This window comes from Colobus angolensis, unplaced genomic scaffold, assembly GCF_000951035.1.
Source record: "Colobus angolensis palliatus isolate OR3802 unplaced genomic scaffold, Cang.pa_1.0 Scaffold44, whole genome shotgun sequence".
Taxonomy (NCBI): Eukaryota; Metazoa; Chordata; class Mammalia; order Primates; family Cercopithecidae; genus Colobus; species Colobus angolensis.
The window spans coordinates 1,942,224-1,960,202 of NW_012117821.1; the positions used below are offsets into that span (position 1 = coordinate 1,942,224).

General features: G+C 53.0%; 1 protein-coding gene across 1 annotated transcript in view; it reads left to right on the forward strand.

The window, feature by feature from the left end:
• Positions 1-17,979, forward strand: part of SEC16A (SEC16 homolog A (S. cerevisiae)) — a 35,918-nt gene continuing 17,939 nt past the window's right edge. Inside the window, exons 1-15 of the mRNA XM_011957410.1 lie at positions 1-1,593; positions 3,601-3,737; positions 7,515-7,612; positions 9,257-9,383; positions 9,877-10,075; positions 10,203-10,377; positions 12,095-12,237; positions 12,905-12,966; positions 13,044-13,182; positions 13,487-13,732; positions 15,368-15,465; positions 16,865-16,946; positions 17,123-17,240; positions 17,438-17,549; positions 17,754-17,859. Coding sequence (XP_011812800.1) covers positions 22-1,593; positions 3,601-3,737; positions 7,515-7,612; positions 9,257-9,383; positions 9,877-10,075; positions 10,203-10,377; positions 12,095-12,237; positions 12,905-12,966; positions 13,044-13,182; positions 13,487-13,732; positions 15,368-15,465; positions 16,865-16,946; positions 17,123-17,240; positions 17,438-17,549; positions 17,754-17,859 — 3,414 coding nt within the window. The 5' untranslated portion in view covers positions 1-21. The remainder of the gene's footprint in view (positions 1,594-3,600; positions 3,738-7,514; positions 7,613-9,256; positions 9,384-9,876; positions 10,076-10,202; positions 10,378-12,094; positions 12,238-12,904; positions 12,967-13,043; positions 13,183-13,486; positions 13,733-15,367; positions 15,466-16,864; positions 16,947-17,122; positions 17,241-17,437; positions 17,550-17,753; positions 17,860-17,979) is intronic.

Below are 17,979 nucleotides of genomic sequence, written 5' to 3' on the forward strand. Positions count from 1 at the left end.
CTGGAGCAGCCGCCAGACAACATGGAGACCCTCTGTGCACCCCAGGTCTGTCCCCTGCCTCTTAACTCCACCACGGAAGCTGAGCACGTGCTTCCACACACAGGGGCGCCGCCCTTGGATACTGTGTATCCGGCACCGGAGAAGAGACCTTCAGCCAGGGCCCAGGGGCCCACGAAGTGTGAGAGCCCAGCAACGACGCTGTGGGCTCAAAGTGAGCTGCCAGATTTTGGAGGCAACGTCCTTCTGGCCCCTGCAGCCCCAGCGCTTTATGTGTCTGCAAAACCTCAGCCACCTGAAGTTGTTCAGCCTCCAGAAGAGGCGATGTCCGGGCAGCAGTCACGGAAGCCAAGCTCGGCAGCCCCTGTGCAGAGCCGAGACGGCATTGGTGCTTTGGAGAACCTTGAGAATCCTCCCAAAATGGGAGAGGAGGAGGCCCTTCAGTCCCAGGCGAGTTCTGGTTATGCAAGTTTGTTATCCTCACCGCCCACTGAGTCTCTGCAGAATCCGCCAGTCTTGATGGCCCAGCCTGATCACAGCTATAATCTGGCTCAGCCCATTAACTTTCCTATGTCCTTATCGAACTCGAGTGAGAAGAATCAGTCCTGGAGAGAGGCTCTGGTGGGGGAGAGACCTGCAGTCGGCAGCTGGGCTCTCGGTGGTGATTCTGGGGAGAGCAGTTCTTTGTCTGGGATTCCAACCAGCTCTGTCCTTAGCTCGTCTCTGCCTAGCAGTGTTGCCCAGAGTCATTTTCCACAAGGTTCTGGTGCTTCCGAAATGGTTTCTAATCAGCCTGCTAATTTGCTGGTTCAACCACCATCCCAGGCAGTTCCAGAGAATTTGGTTCCGGAAAGTCAAAAGGATCGTAAGGCAGGAAGTGCTCTTCCTGGATTTGCTAATAGCCCTGCTGGAAGCACAAGTGTGGTGTTAGTTCCACCTGCACACGGCACCCTGGTGCCTGATGGTAATAAGGCAAACCATTCCAGTCATCAGGAAGACACATACGGAGCCCTAGACTTTACCTTAAGCAGGACTTTGGAAAATCCTGTAAGCATGTACAGCCCATCCCATTCTGACAGCCTCGCTTCTCAGCAAACTGTTGCCAGTCATCCCAGACAGTCTGGGCCCGGGGGACCTAACCTTGACCGTTTTTATCAGCAGGTCACGAAAGATGCCCAGGGCCAGTCTGGCCTCGAAAGAGCCCAGCAGGAGCTGGTGCCACCCCAGCAACAGGCTTCCCCACAAGTACCCAAAGCCACGTTTTCAGAGCTGTCAAATCCAGAAAGTCTGCCAGCACAGGGACAGGCCCAAAACTCAGCACAGCCACCAGCAAGTCTGGCTCCGGCCAACGCAGGTCAGCAGCTGCCGCCTCGCCCTCCTCAGTCCTCTAGCGCGTCGCTGGTGTCCACTGGCTCCGGCCAGGCAGCGGTGCCGTCAGAGCAGCCATGGCCACAGCCGGTGTCTGCACTTGCCCCCGGCCCACCGCCTCAGGACCTGGCCGCCTACTACTACTACCGGCCTCTGTACGATGCCTACCAGCCTCAGTATCCCTCGCCATACCCACCAGAGCCTGGTGCAGCCTCCCTCTATTACCAGGTAGAGTTGAGTCGCATGTGTAACCCACTTTTCTCTCGTTGCTTTGACCAGTTGACTCTTTACTCACGGTGTGTTCCCTAGTCGTGTTTGTTCGCTTGCTTCCGAGGTCACCCACAGTCCCGCAGGTGTGAGAACGGTAATCCAGTAACGCTTCCTGTGGACAGGGCTCCCGGCTCCAGAACTTGCTCTCCCAACCACAGGCCACCCTTACTTCACACCATGCGTTAGCATCTTGAATTGCTTATAATACCTGCTTAGGATTTGAACCAGCCTCCCCAGCTAATGTGACAGAAAGAGCCCTCCATTTCCTGTCACCCCTGCTCCTGCTGGCTGTCTGCAGAAAAGTTCTGTGTTGCACGCCTTGGGAAACTGGGATAGCCCCTGGAAGCTTATATCAGAAGCCCTGTGCATCACATAGTTCTTTAAATGCCTCCTGGAGATTAAACACACGGAGAGAAAATAGTCTGTTTTGGAGCATGAGCCGCACGCAGCAGCTGAGTGAGGCGGCGTCCCGCAAGCTGCTCTCAGCACGTGGTGGTGCGGGCAGTGGCTCAGGTGGTGGTGGTGAGGGCAGTGGCTCAGGTGGTGGTGCGTGCAGTGGCTCGGGTGGTGGTGCAGGCAGTGGCTCGGCACGTGGTGGTGCGGGCAGTGGCTCGGGTGGTGGTGCGGGCAGTGGCTTGGGTGGTGGTGCAGGCAGTGGCTCAGGGACCGGCTGTGCTCATGCAGAAGATTCTTCTGTGCCTCTTTTCACAAGGACACCAGCTCACGAGTGATGTTTGAGGTGGGCTCCGCGTAATCCTGCAGTCGTTGGAAAAGTGTCTGTGGACACATTTGATCATTATTTGCTTTTCCTGCGCTCTAGCCCAGTTCAGCACACGCTGATTGGGTTCGCCGATTCAGTGTCACTCCAGGTGGAAGGGTTGTGTGACAGGGAGTTGGAAAGCCATGGTCTTGCAGTATGTAAGGCCAGTTGGAACCAGATTTGCGGCCACACAGGAAGGCCTTGCATCAGAAGGGGGCCCGCCCTGAGGAACAAGGCTGCCGTGGCTGGCTGGATACTGTCCCGGGGAATGGGGCTGGGCCTCCCCTTGGGCCTCGAGCGTCACAGTTTGTGTGCGTGTGACCAGGTGCACACCTGGCCCCTCGGACCTGTGTAGGTTCCACAAGGAGCCCAGGCACTTTTTATCTCCATACAAGGACATTCAGCTCTGCGGGGAGCCCTGGGGTAGGGCTGGTGCAGAGCGAGGGGGAAGCCGTGGCCTCACTTCGGGTCCTTTGTACGGTCCTCTTGCAGCGAGCCACCTCCCTCCGCGGCAGTGCAGTCCTCCCGCCATGCCTCTTGCTGTGGTGTCTGGGTGGCCAAGGACGAGTCTGTTTTGCTGTGATTTCACATTGCCTGCCAGCCAGCGATAGCCTCGAGGCTTTGAGGCCCTTAAGCATGAATTCTGGCGTGTGCCCGGGGCACTGCATGTCTGCAGATCCTCATGTGTCCACATGGCCCCCTTGGGGACAGATCTGTGGCCACGAATTGGTTGGTGATGGGGCTGAAGCCTCCCGAGAATAAAGCACGGTCCACTTTTAGAGGCTGCTCCTGGCTGTGGCTCTGTTCACTGGGACCCTGGTTCTCCGACTCACTGAGGTGGCATCTGAAGCAGGACACAGGGGTTGTTCAAATCATGGCATCTCCACACTGGACTCGTCAGGAAGCAGAAACCTAACAGCCCCTTCCAGAAGTCGCCACAGCCCCCTGGGGTTGTCTGCTGACATGCTGGTGCCCTGGGTCCATCCAGGGGTCTCCTGAACAGGGCCAGCGCTGTGGGTCTTAGGTCGCCCCGCTGCCTGTGGGTGTGGCTGTACTTCGGAGTTCTGTGTGGTTGTGCATGAGGGAAGGGCCACACTCAGTCCTGCTGGGGAGCAGCCGTCTGCGATGTTTCCAGCTCAGGCTGGCTTTTGAACGAGCTTGCTCTTGATTGGTATCTAATCCTACCCAAATGCTTCCTCCCACAGGATGTCTACGGCCTCTACGAGACTCGATTCAGGCCCTATGACAGTGCTGCGTCTGCGTACGCCGAGAACTACCGCTACCCCGAGCCCGAGCGGCCCAGCTCCCGAGCCAGCCACTCCTCGGAACGGCCACCTCCCAGGTGCGGCCATGCCCACCCTGGCTGCCCCTCTGTCACACTCAGACCCATGTCTGTGTTGCTTGCTATGGGGATAACAGTGGCTCGAAAAGTTCTGTATTTCTGAAGAATTACACAAACTTATCTAACGTATGTTTACATTTTCTCGGTATGGACAAATTGTACGATATGTTTTTAAATGAAATTAAACACTGCCCCGGGTGGTCATTGGCTGTGCTGGTCAGTTAGCATTTGGCCCCACCTCTACTCAGGCCAGATTCTGCTCAGGGCTGCAAAGAAGCAACCTCTGACTTGTCCTTGAGCCCCTCTGGCCGGGGCACGTCTGTTGGTCTGGCCATTTGCTAATGGGGTGTCCGGGCTCCCCAGAGACACGGCAGCTTTTCACAGGTCTGCAGAGGCCTGGGAGGACTGGTCACAGGGGTGACTTAATTCTTAGACCTGTCCGGCTGGCTACAGAAAGCAGGGCCTGAAAGCCTGTGTTTCCTCTTCTTTTTTTTGTCTTTTGAGGCAGGTCTCACCCTGTTGACCAAGCTGGAGTGCAGTGGTGCTCTCTTGGCTCACTGCAGCCTTGACCTCCTGAGCCCCGGCAATCTTCCCACTGCAGCCGACCGAGGAGCTGGGACTACAGACGTGCCCCACCAAACCCAGCTAATTTTGTTCCTTGTTTTTTGTAGAGACTAGGGTCTCACTATGTTGCCCAGGCTGGTCTCGAACTCCTGACCTCAAGGGATCCTCCTGCCCTGGTCTCCCAAAGTGCTGGGATTACAGGCATGAGCCACTGCGCCCGTCCAGCCTATGTTTCTCCTTGACGTTGCCTCCTCTGATTGAAGGCCAGCCAGCCATGCCTCTGTTTGCCATTACAGAAGAGGGGTTTGGAAAGGCCTGTGGCACTGTGCCTTCAGCTGAGTAGGCCTTTAAGCCAGGTCAGAGTCCTCTCGGGCCCTAGAGCAGAGGAGGCTGCTGTTGAGTTTCATCTCCACTCAGGAGGTGCGCAGAGCCCTGCGAGGGGTGGGCATGGTCCTGGCCACCGCGCTAGGCTGCGCCTTCCAGGGCCTTAGCTGCACCTACTCCTTGTCAGATCTGAGGAGAGACTGTCTCACAGGTAGAGGCTCCCAGCCAGGGGATATTACTTCTTAAACTTGGTAATAGAGAAAAACTAGTTATTAATGAAGACTTTGTACCTGCACTGGTTTTTGAAAGGTTCTTCATGCTTATTCGTAGAGGTTTTTAGGAGCTTATCTGAAGACAAAGGCTCTGAACCTCTGCCCACGCAGCTAGCCCTGGTGTACTCGGCTCCAAGGGCACACACTGGGCCATGTGCAGCTGGATGTTGGAGGTGGTTTGTGAAGCAGGTGGCACTGTGAGGCTTCACCTCTCCGGAGGCTGTAATTGTGAGAAAATTCCCAGGGTTTGAGCTACTGTGTGTCACCCTGTCACTTGGGAAGCGGGGTTTGAAGTTAAGATCATATTCTGACTCACAGCCTGCCAGGTCCAGTTGAGGGTGAGCGGGCAGGTGTTTCCTAGAGGCCCTGAGAGGCGAGAGCATGGAGGAGAGACAGCCAGGGAGGGTTCTCACCATTCCATTTTCCTTCTGCTGGCCACCCTGCCAGGCTCACCTGGGAACCGATTCTGAGAGGCCAGTGGTGGCTCATGATACGGAAAAGGACTCTCACCAGAGGTGGGGTCAGGTCGCCACAAGAGTGACGCTGTCACCGGACCCGCAGGCTCACTCTTCCTTCCCGTGTTCGGATCCTGCGGCTGCCTTCAGCCCTGGCTTGCGTAGGCTCTGGGGAGTCCTTTCTGCTCCTTCCCCCGCTTTGGTTGGGGAGCACACGTCTCGTGCGTGTGTTCAGCCTCCACGCTTGCGTGTGGCATGGACTTGCCTCTCTGGGCCTGGTGTGGTCCGATCCCCACAGGCACTGCCGTCTCGGCCTTGTTCGTTTTTGAGACTGTCGCTCCTGGTGAATGACTGGGGTTGGAAAGGTCAGCTGAGGAGACGGCAGCTCCTTGGAAACCCCAACTCAGATAATTTCTCCAGAGCCTGCTGTGGCCCACACGAATGTGATAGACCCTAGAGTGGCCACTCAGGCTGTCGGTTGGCAGGGCTTGTTACTGTGGCTGAGCAGTTGAATGTAGGGGACAAGTGGGCCGGGCGCGTGCCACCCAGCAGCAGCCCCGTTCGACGCAGAGGTGCTGCGCCAGCCGAGCAGCCAACCTCCGCGGCGGGTGCGGCTCCCGTGACGTCACCCGACGGGGCGTGGGAAGGGTCACATTCTAAAAATGAAATATTGTATGAAAATTATAAGGTGCTCTTACGGCCTTTCAAGAGTCTTTTTAGGTCTCACCCTTTTAGCCAGGCTGGTGTGCAGTGGTGCCATCATAGGTCACTGCAGCCTGGAAACCTGCTGGGCTCAAGCCATCCTCCTGCCTCAGCCTCCTGAGTAGCTGGGACTGCAGGTGTGTGCCACCATGCCCGGCTGATTTTTTTATTGTTTTATGGAGACAGGGTCTCACTGTGTTTACCAGGCTGGCCTTTCAAGAATCTTGACAGTACCAGAAGGTCTGATACTTGATCGTTGTACTAACTTGTGCTTTTCCTGTAGTGAGAGTCAGGATCATGGCTTGGTCTACAAAACCAGCCTTTCTGGGGCACGGGTAGGATTCTGACACCACGTCAGCTCCAGGAGACCTGAGAGGGAGGTGGGACCCTTAGAGTCCTGCTCCAGGAGCGTGCATGCAGGGAGCACCAACAGCCAGCGGTCTGCGGTCGAGGCTATGAAACTGGCATTTTAGGTTGGTTTGAATGGCTCAGTGAGAGCAGGCACTGTGGGTCACTCCTGCAATCCCAGCACTTTAGGAGGCTGAGGTGGGTGGATCGCATGACTCCAGGTATTCGAGACCAGCCTGGGCAACATGGTGAAACCCCATCTCTATGAAAAATATAAAAAATTAGCCGGGTGTGGTGGCGCATGCGTGTAGTCCCAGCTACTCAGAAGCTGAGGTGGGAGGATCGCTTGAGCCTGGGAGGTGGAGGTTGTGTTGAGCTGAGATCGTGTCGCTGCACTCCAGCCTATGCGACAGAGTGAGACCTGTCTCAGGAAAAAAGAAAAAAAGCAGCTCAGTCCATTTTGTCCCCTGCTGAGCATAATATCAAAAATTCGAGGACTAGGCCGGGTGCGGTGGCTCAAGCCTGTAATCCCAGCACTTCGGGAGGCCGAGACGGGCGGATCACGAGGTCAGGAGATCGAGACCATCCTGGCTAACCCGGTGAAACCCTGTCTCTACTAAAAAAAATAAAAATACAAAAAACTAGCTGGGCGAGGTGGCGGGCGCCTATAGTCCCAGCTACTCCTGCCTCTCCTGAGGCAGGAGAATGGCGTAAACCCGGGAGGCGGAGCTTGCAGTGAGCAGAGATCGCACCACTGCATTCCAGCCTGGGCGACAGAGCAAGACTCCGTCTCAAAAAACAAACAAACAAAAAATTTCTAGGACCTATTTTAGCATTGACTTTTATAGGCTACAGCAATGAGAACACAAAAAGGGTCAGTTCTTTTTAGCCGACGGCTCTGAGTTATTTTGCCAAGACGAATTTGAATTAGCCGCATGGTGGGAAATTCCACAATCTCATCCTTGCCACTGTTTTGAATCTTCTAACTGGAATTTTTTACAAGCAAAGTGCTTTGATGAATGCCTGTTGCTTTGGGAATTATTTGTATTGGCTGATATCACACTTTAAGAAATAGGTAATTTGCTTTTTAACAGCACTGTGTGTTTTTTCAGGCAAGGGTATCCTGAAGGATACTATAGTTCCAAAAGTGGATGGAGCAGTCAGAGCGATTACTATGCAAGTTATTACTCCAGCCAGTACGATTATGGAGGTATGTCGAGGAGCTCCAAGCAGCTGGCCTTAGCAGGTGCCTTGTGCAAAAGACATTGATGACATGCAGCCCTGGCCATCCGGCACCTGCTGGTGACTTCCGGAAAATGTCCCCTTTTATTACTCTCTTTATGTTTTTGCCCAAGAGCCAAAATAGTTGAAAATATTTTGTATTTGGAAATAATTATATTGATATTTTTCATTACAGAATTTCATCTTAATCTTAGCATGAATGCATCTTTGTCATATTGGCAGATTTCTCTGATTTTCTAGCAGAGCATAACCAGCAGTTCGAGAGCTGCTGTGTCCACATGTGCCTTCATAAACATAACCAGATGAAAAGGAAGTGAAGTGAAAAACCATCTCCTCAGTTCCACCAGCCATGTTCCCCGCACTCCTGACTGCAGGAGGCTGGCAGCTGCTGCCTGGGGCAGTGTGGACATGGGCCACGCCCACCGGGCAGTGACCTGGGTACTCCCTGGCGGCGTCTAGCTGCAACCCTCCATGCAGTGTGTGCGGCACAGTGGCCGTGTCCCGGGAAGAGCCTCCTCTGGTCCCTCCTGACCTGGCTGTGACCTCTCGTGCTCTGGGCCCTGAATCCCCTTGACAAATAACAAGTATCCTCTTTGATATTTGCACCTGTTTTAAATATAAATTTGAAAAAGAAAAGACATCTTTAGAAAAGATGATAAAAGACCTTTTAAGAACTTTTTCTTAATACTTGCTAAAAGCACTTGGCTGAAGATGGTATATCCATTTTGTTTACAGCCCTTTTAAAGTAACTTTTTAATATTGAGATTATTTTTGAAAACCTTATGAGTCACATTAAGGTGAAGAAATAGTAGTAAAATTTACAGTTAGGGGATTAACTAGTAAAAAGCAGCAACCGTGAAAGTGAACTAGCTGGGCGCAGTGGCTCACACCTGTGATCCCAGCGCTTAGGGAGGCCAAGTGGGAGAAGCACTTGAGCCCAGGAGTTCAAGAACAGCCTACGAAACATAGTAAGACCCCCATCTCTGTTTAAAAAAAAAAAAAAAAAAAAAAAAAAAGAAAAAGTACTTAATAAAGAAATCTTGGCCGAGCGTGGTGGCTCACGCCTGTAATCCCAGCACTTTGGGAGGCCGAGGTGGGCGGATCACGAGGTCAGGAGATCGAGACCATCCTGGCTAACACGGTGAAGCCCCGTCTCTACTAAAAATAGAAAAAAATTAGCCAGGCATGGTGGCGGGTGCCTGTAGTCCCAGCTACTCGGGAGGCTGAGGCGGGAGAATGGCATGAACCCGGGAGGCGGAGCTTGCAGTGAGCTGAGATCATGCCAGCATACTCCTCCCTGGGCGACAGAGCAAGACTCTGTCTCAAAAAAAAAAAAAAAATCTTTTAGTTAGCACCTTTTCTAAAAGTATTTTTTCCTTTTAATCTAAAACACTTAAGTATTGAGAGAAAAATCAGCCAGTTGCCTTTAGGTAGCTCGGGCCCTCCAGATCTCATGGCTTCCTGGTGTCGTGCTGGTTTCCAGGAGATAAGCTAGGTTTCTCAAGGAGTTCTTGGAGCATGAAGTCCTGGGGTGGTGTCACTTCTTCAGTGACATCTGAGGCATTTCTTCTTTTGAATGTTACTGTATTAATCATTAGTTCCTTGCTCGCAGATCCAGGTCACTGGGATCGTTACCACTACAGTGCCAGAGTCAGGGACCCCCGCACCTACGACCGGAGGTATTGGTGTGACGCAGAGTACGACATGTACAGGAGAGAGCACTCTACCTACGGGGACAGGTTGGTGGAGCACCCCTGGGGGGAAGAGGCTGGGGGCAGCCAGGGCGTGCTAGTGCTTCTCTGCCCTCATGTTTGGGTTTTAACAAAGAGCTTTGGTAGTTTGGGTGAGCATCCGCCTGATGTTTTGGTCCCTGTCTGAAAGGAAGGAGGGAGCAGACCCTTCCAGGGTTCCCAGCTTGGACTGTTAGAGGAGAACTGGCCTCAGCAAGAGGACTGTTCAGCACCCCTGGGAGCACCTGGGAGACTAGGCTCACTCTTTCTCATCGTCCCCTCTTAGCGGTCACGCCCTGCAGCCCGGAGAAGTGACCACACTGGAGACGCATTCGCAGTACTTCTCTAAAGTTGCGCGTCAGAGGGCCCTGAGGGTCGGGTGTGGTGTGTTGTGGCTCAGCCCCAGGGGTCTCAGTCCTGGCTCCTGGGCAGCCACGTAGCACATGGGGACGGGGCCTCCCACACTCCCATTTCTCTGCCTCTGTCCCCTGGCTTCCTCTAGGCCCGAGAAACGTGACAACAACTGGAGGTACGACCCTCGCTTCACGGGGAGTTTTGACGACGACCCCGATCCCCACAGAGACCCTTACGGGGAAGAGGTGGACAGGCGCAGCGTCCACAGTGAGCACTCGGCACGGAGCCTGCACAGTGCACACAGCCTGGCCAGCCGCCGTAGCAGCCTCAGTTCCCACTCACACCAGGTGCGCGGCGGCACCTCACAGACACGCGGACGGTTGTGTTTAGAACCACCATCCTGTTTGCAGTGTACCTAAACTTTTACCACTGTGCCTGGGGAACTGATTTTTCCCATTTGCTTTGTTTTCTAAGAGTCAGATTTACAGAAGCCACAATGTGGCTGCCAGTTCCTACGAGGCCCCACTTCCTCCAGGCTCCTTTCATGGTGATTTCGCCTACGGCACCTACCGCAACAATTTCAGCAGTGGTCCCAGCTTCCCAGAGTATGGCTACCCTGCAGACACCGTCTGGCCTGCCATGGAGCAAGGTGAGTGCTCAGGAGGACAGAGGGACACTGGCTCCCCCACTGGGGCGGCCACCCAGTCCGGGATCTGAACACGGGAGTCAGGGCTGGGGTTGGAATGGTGATGTCCTGGCCTGGCTCTGACCCAATCCATCCTTCCAAGTGGCAGAGCGTGTCAGGACGGGCTGATGCTGTCTCTTCGATTGCAGTTTGGCTTAAGGCCTGAGAGCTGCCCTGGCTGCCCCAACATGGGTTTTAAAGTGTGACTCTGAGGACAGCTCCTATCCAGGCTCTGGGCGGCCCCTGGTCACATCCCCATTGCAGACCTCGTGGCTCAGCAGGCTCACAGGAGGGAGCTGCTCCTTCCCCCGGAGACTCCGCTCCTGCAGGCGTCCCGTGTGTCAGAGTTCCCTTCCAGGATGCTCAAATGCTTTTTCTTGGCAAATTGCAGAAATATATGTAAAGATATAAAGTTACAGAATGTAACAGTAGACTGAGTTTCCTTTTTTTTTTTTTTTTTTTTTTTTGAGATGGAGTCTTACCCTGTCTCCCAGGCTGGAGTGCAGTGACGCGATCTCGGCTCACTGCAACTTCTGAATCTCGGGTTCAAACGATTCTCCTGCCTCAGCCTCCTGAGTAACTGGGATTACAGGTGTTTGCCGCCATGCATGGCTAATTTTTGTATTTTTAGTCGAGACGGGGTTTTGCCATGTTGGCCAGGCCGGTCTCAGACTCCTGACCTTAAGTGATCCGTCCTCCTCCGTCTCCCAAATGCTCAGATTACAGGTGTGAGTCACTGTGCCCGGCCTTACTTACTTAAAGTATTTTTTCAGTTAACAACATTTTTTCATTCATTCATTCATTCATTTATTTATTTATTTATTTGAGATGGAGTCTCGCTCTGTCGCCCAGGCTGGAGTACAGTGGCCGGATCTCAGCTCACCGCAAGCTCCGCTTCCCGAGTTTACGCCATTCTCCTGCCTCAGCCTCCCGAGTAGCTGGGACTACAGGCGCCCACCGCCTCGCCCAGCTAGTTTTTAAATATTTTTTAGTAGAGACGGGGTTTCACCGTGTTAGCCAGGATGGTTTCGATCTCCTGACCTTGTGATCCACCCATCTCGGCCTCCCAAAGTGCTGGGATTACAAGGTTGAGCCACCGCGCCTGGCCCGTTTATTTATTTTTTTTAAGAGACAGTCTCGCTCTGTCACCCAGGCTGGAGTGCAGTGGCGCGGTCATGGTTGCTATCTCCTGGGGTCAGGTGGCCCTCCTGCCTTGGATCCTTTCAAAGTGCTGGGATTACAGGCATGCACAACTATGCCTGGCTCCTTATTTTCTTTTTTGCTTGAGGTGTTTTGCTGTCCTTTTTGTTGGGTGCTGTGTGGTCATCACAGTCGGCATCTGATTTTGTGAAAGGGAAAGAGCTCAGGCACGGCCAGGCCGGGGAGGAGCCCACGCTGTCGAAGGAGCCTCAGGATGGCTCACGAGGGTGGCACAGGAGCTTTCTCAGTGTGCAAGGGAATAGCTCTCATATTTAGTGATTCCAACATTTTTCTTTTCCTGACGTACACTTAAGTTCTACTTTTAAGTATGATGTTAAACAATTACCGACTTTGAGTTGGAAGTTTGTCATGATAAATCTCACCGGTGATTTCAGCTGTGTGGGCATGTTGAAAATCTAGGCTCAGGAGCAGCAAACAGTGACAAGCTGATGGTTTCTTTTTCCATTTATCTTAAATGCAGTTTCATCAAGACCAACTTCTCCTGAAAAATTTTCAGTGCCTCATGTCTGTGCCAGGTTTGGCCCTGGCGGTCAGCTTATCAAAGTAATTCCCAATCTGCCTTCAGAAGGACAGCCGGCCTTGGTGGAGGTCCACAGCATGGAGGTAATGGCACACAGTGTCACTGCCCTGCCACCCCGGGGAACTCTGTGCTTTGCAGTTTGTCATCTTCAATTGCCAGACCTTGTCTCTGGACATACGTCCTTGGAAAAATGTCTATTCCTATGAATTTTCAATGTGTAGGGTTTTTCTTCTGTTTGGTCGTATCTTTGTCCTCCTAAAAGTCAGTATTGTAAGCGTCTGCCTTGGTGTTAGACATGGTTTGATCGTAGATGCATTTCCTGTCCTCGTTTTGGGGATGTTTGCTTTATTGCTGCTTTTCAATGATAGATGCAGCGGCGGGGCCCAGTGCTGCCCAGGTGAGGGGGGCGGGTGGCAGATGGGCCCGGCACTGCCGAGGTGAGTGGGGCTGGCGTGCGCCTCTTCCTGCAGTTTCTACAGGCTTCTGTAACATGTATTGGGGTTCTGCCTCAGGATTTGGGGAGAAAAAATGGATTTCACTGCTTAAAATAAAGTTTGAAATTGTGGTTGTGGCCCACACAGGCCATGTTCCATGTAATAGCCTTGACAGAGCCTTCACCCGCTGTGGGGCGGGGCGGGTGGGCCAGGCCACCCTCTCCTCTCTCGTGCGGCATCTGTGCCTGGGTTGGCCGGCCTGCCAGCAGGGTGGCTGCGCACTGGCTGCCGCTGACCCACAGCCCTCTCCTCGTAGGCCTTGCTACAGCACACGTCTGAGCAGGAGGAGATGCGGGCGTTCCCGGGACCCCTGGCTAAGTATGTTCCTTGTTGAGGCTTTTTTTTGCGAGCCCGGCATTGCAGACATCGCTGCTCACTATGTGTTCTTTCTACAGAGACGACACCCATAAAGTGGATGTCATTAATTTTGCACAGAACAAAGCTATAAAATGTTTGCAGAATGAAAACTTAATTGACAAAGAGTCTGCAAGTCTTCTTTGGAATTTTATTGTTCTCCTATGCAGACAGAATGGGGTAAGTGTCTTTTTACTTCTGGAGTATTTCTTCCTGCTGGTCTTCATTTAGTCTTGGGAATGCTCAGCCTCCTGACAAAGCAGGGCGACATCTGCATGCCCAGCTGTGGGAGCCTCGAGGACTGGGTGGGGAGGGAGAGGGAACGTGCGGTTGGGATGAGATGAGGTTTCAGTCCAGCCTTGCCAGCCTTTCGGGTAGTTGTGGGTCTGGCTGTGTCCAGGGTGGGGCTTTGTGCCTGTGGTGGTCTAATGCGTCCTCATCTGAGAGCCATTGTTCTCCTTCCTGTTCCCGTTGACCCGAACAGACCGTGGTAGGGACCGACATTGCGGAGCTTCTGTTACGAGACCACAGAACAGTGTGGCTTCCTGGGAAGTCACCCAATGAAGCAAACCTGATTGATTTCACGAACGAGGCGGTGGAGCAGGTGGAAGAGGAGGAGTCTGGCGAGGCCCAGCTCTCTTTCCTCACTGGTGGTCCGACGGCTGCCGCCAGCTCTCTTGAGAGAGAGACCGAGCGGTTCAGGGAGCTGTTGCTGTATGGCCGTAAGAAGGTGCGCCTCCCCATCGTGGCACCTGGCGCCTGCAGGTGTCCACTGGGTTGGGCCTGGTGCGGGCGATGCAGCCGTCGGGGAGGGACACGGCCCCCTCTCGGGAGCATCTGCGCTGTGGTGTGGGTTTTCGGGTCTTGCTGTTTCCTGAACAATGCCTGACTCTTTTATGCCATCCTTCTGGAGGTGTTAATGTTGGTTTCCTTCTAACTATTTCCAGTATTGGAGACCTGCAGATTGAATTTTCAGTTATTCAATAAATGCACGTGTTGAGCACGGGCCGTGTCCCTGCTGTGTGTGCCAAGTCTCAGATGAAACATGCATGACACGAGTTTTGGCATTCTCACAAAGTCAGGCTGGAGTCTACAGCCCAGAAGTCGCTGGGAGTTGGGAGGGCGCACCGAGCCTGTCAGAGGCGCAGTGCATGGAGAGGCCACGGGCAGGAGAGCGGCCAGTGCGTATAGCGTCCGGTGACTGGGGCCACAGCAGCATGGGGACCAGGGCAGGCGGGGGACCTGAGACAGTAGCCTGCTCTGGGACAGTGGGGCTGGGGGGTCCATTGTGACTGCAGCAGGGACAGTGTGTTCACAGCAGGGCCTGTCTAGGGTGCATGATGTCCACTTTGGATGTGCTAAGCAGGAGAGTGGCCAGTCTCACGGGCATGTGTGGCCCTGAACAGCAGAGACATTGGATAGGCCCAGAGCTCTCCGTCCTTTTATATCATGATAAACTCAGAAAGGGCATATTTGACCAGTACTTTTATTTTTTTATTTTAATTTTTTGAGACAAGGTCTCACTCTTGCCCAGGCTGGAGTGCAGTGGCGTGATCACCGCTTAATGTGGCCTCGACCTCCTGGGTTCAAGTGATCCTCCCATCTCAGCCTCCTGAGTAGCTGGGACTACAGCTGCACGCCACCACGCCTGGCTAACTTTTTATTTTTTTCTTAGAGACGGGGTTTCACCATGTTGCCAGGCTGGTCTCGAACCAAGACTCAAGCAATCCTGGCTCAATCCTGGGCTCAAGCAATCCACCCGCCTTGGTCTCCCAAAGTGCTGGGATTACAGGCATGAGCCACTGCGCCCGGCCTGATCAGTATGAGTCTATTATGGATGTTTTATAACTGATTGAAGTCATGTAACCTGTTAGCTTTTATTAACATCTTCCTCTACTGTAGCATTTTTGCCTCCTAGCCAGAAGTCCTAAATTATACCCTAGATGATTTTGGCGAAAAGGGAGGCTGCCTTACTGGAGCCACTGTCTGTGCTGACGGGATATTCACAGAGGCCTCTTGTTAGAACCGGGGAATTGACCCGTGCGTGCTTCCCAGTGGACGGGGCGGTGTGGGCAGCGCGGCGTGGTTAGCCCTATTTGTGATTAGCGTGCTTATGTTTTATGCTGAAAATGGATAAAAGCAGCAAATATCTACAAATACCCACTACCACAGGGACTTTGAAACTCAGGAAAATAGTGAAATGCTGACGTGTCTTAATCTCCAAATGGTGAATAAGTTTTTGAGGCCTTTGGGTTGTTTGTGTATCTGCTGCTGCGTGAGGACACATGGCCTGTCGCCTGTCTTGAGTCATGTCACGTGAGTCACCGCCGATAACTCACCAAGGCCCCTGAAATGCCTTTTGCAGGATGCTTTGGAGTCTGCAATGAAGAACGGCCTGTGGGGTCACGCTCTGCTACTTGCAAGTAAGATGGACAGCCGGACACACGCCCGAGTCATGACCAGGTACGGTCCCACGGTGGCCTGGTCCAGTGGCGAGCCCTGCTGGCTCCCTGCAACACACGGCATCCATACCCTGGTGGCAGGCAGCAGGGCTGGCTCCCTGCAGCATGCGGTGTCCACACTGGTGGCAGGTGGCAGGTGGCAGGCAGATTTCACTTGACTGTGCTGTGCTCCCACAGGAACGCGGGCTTCCTTGGCTTCGAGGCTTCCTTGGATCGTGCTGTGGAGAGCTTAAAAAGTTTTTTTATTAACTGTATGGTTTTTAATACTTCACACAAAATCTCAGTGAATTCCTTAGTCTTCATCTTTTTTTGTTTTTATTTTGAGACAGAGTATTGCTCTGTCGCCCAGGCTGGAGTGCAGTGGCGTGATCTCGGCTCACTCTAAGCTCTGCCTCCCGGGTTCACGCCATTCTCCTGCCTCAGCCTCTCGAGTAGCTGGGACTACAGGTGCCTGCCACCACGCCCAACTAAGTGTTTTTGTATTTTTAGTAGAGACGGGGTTTCACCATGTTAGCCAGGATGGTCTTGATCTCCTGACCTCGTGATCCACCCGCCTTGGCCTCCCAAAGTGCTGGGATTACAGGCGTGAGCCATCGCACCCGGCCTAGTCTCCATCTTTTATAGCTTTTTTTTAAATTTTGAGTTTTGCTCTGTTGCCCAGGCTGTAGTGCAGTGGCGCAGTCTCAGCTCACTGCAACCCCTGCCTCCCAGTTTCAAGTGATCCTCACGCCTTGGCCTCCCAAGTAGTTGGGACCACAGGCATCCACCACTACACCCAGCTAATGTTTTGTATTTTTAGTAGAGATGGGGTTTTGCCATGTTGGCCAGGCTGGTCTTAAACTCCTGGCCTCAAGGGATCTGCCCACCTTGACCTTCTGAAAGTGCTGGGATTACAGGCGTGAGCCACCACACCTGGCCTTATCTTTTACAGCTTTATTTTTTTAATATTGAGATAGGAAAGAAAAATAAAATATTGAGATACGTGTACTTTATCTAAGTCTAATCATTACATCAGAGGGCTGAGGTCTGGTTTTTTTAAAAATTTATTTTATTACTATTTTATTTATTTATTTTTTTGAGATGGAGTCTCGCTCTGTCGCCCAGGCTAGAGTGCAGTGGCGCGATCCCAGCTCACTGCAACCTCTGCCTCCTGGGTTCAAGCGATTCTCCTGCCTCCTGAGTGGCTGGGAATACAGGTGCGCGCCAGCACACCCAGCTGATTTTTGTATTTTTAGTAGAGATGCGTTTCTCCATGTTAGTCTCTAACTTCTGACCTCAGGTGATCCGCCCGCTTCGGCCTCCCAGAGTGCTGGGATCACAGGTGTGAGCCATTGTGCCCGGCCGGATTTTTTCTTCTAGCTGAGCCAGCATGGGGTATTTCTGTGTTTATGTCTGCCTAGGTTTGCCAACAGCCTCCCAATCAACGACCCTCTGCAGACAGTCTACCAGCTCATGTCCGGGCGGATGCCCGCCGCGTCCACGGTGAGTGGCACTGCCTGGTGGCTCGCACAGGCTCCACTGCCTGTGTGGAGTTTGCTCATGGGTGACGCTGTCACAGGCCGTGAGCTGCCTCCTCATGCTGGTGAGCCCAGCTGTGTGGAACTGAAATGGTGCTGGCTTCCAGGGATGAGGCTTCATTTTGTTTTTCCTCATGTTAGTGCTGTGGAGACGAGAAATGGGGAGACTGGAGGCCGCACCTTGCCATGGTCTTGTCCAACTTGAACAACAATATGGACGTCGAGTCCAGGACGATGGCTACCATGGGCGACACTCTGGGTAGGTCAGGGGTGGAGATGGGCATCGGGCGTCATGGATGGAGCACCGAAGGCCCGGTTGTCTGTGGCATTGGCAGAAATCACAAGAACCTGGCCTTCTTCGTCCAGCTCACGTCTCTAGTGCCTTCTGTGCACATGCTTGACTTCTGCGGGCATCCCCAGTCACTGAGACTTCGCCTGGTTTTCGTGTCTCTCCAGCTTCGAAGGGCCTCTTAGATGCGGCCCACTTTTGCTACCTTATGGCCCAGGTTGGATTTGGTGTTTATACGAAGAAAACTACAAAGCTTGTCTTAATTGGATCAAATCACAGGTAAAGAAGCAAGTCAGTATAGTCCTGTAAGTTTTCCTTTAAAAGTAAAATGAAATCCTTCTCCTTTAGTTAATTCACAGATGGCCAGAATCATGTCTTGATTTGTCACATGGTGGGACACACTTCTGGATGACCTGCTCTGAGGTTGACTGTGCTAATAATTGGCCATGTTTTTCAAATCAAAATAATTCGCTTCCTCTACAGTTTGCCATTCTTAAAGTTCGCAACCAATGAAGCAATCCAGAGGACGGAAGCCTATGAGTACGCCCAGTCCCTGGGTGCCCAGACCTGCCCCCTGCCCAGTCTCCAGGTAAGCAGGTGCTGTCAGCCTGCAGCTGTCATGGGTGGGCAGGCGCTCAGTGCTAACAAGCTTTTGGCTACTTAGATTTTTTGAATTCTTATGGAAAAAAATGATGTGAGTTTTTTGGGG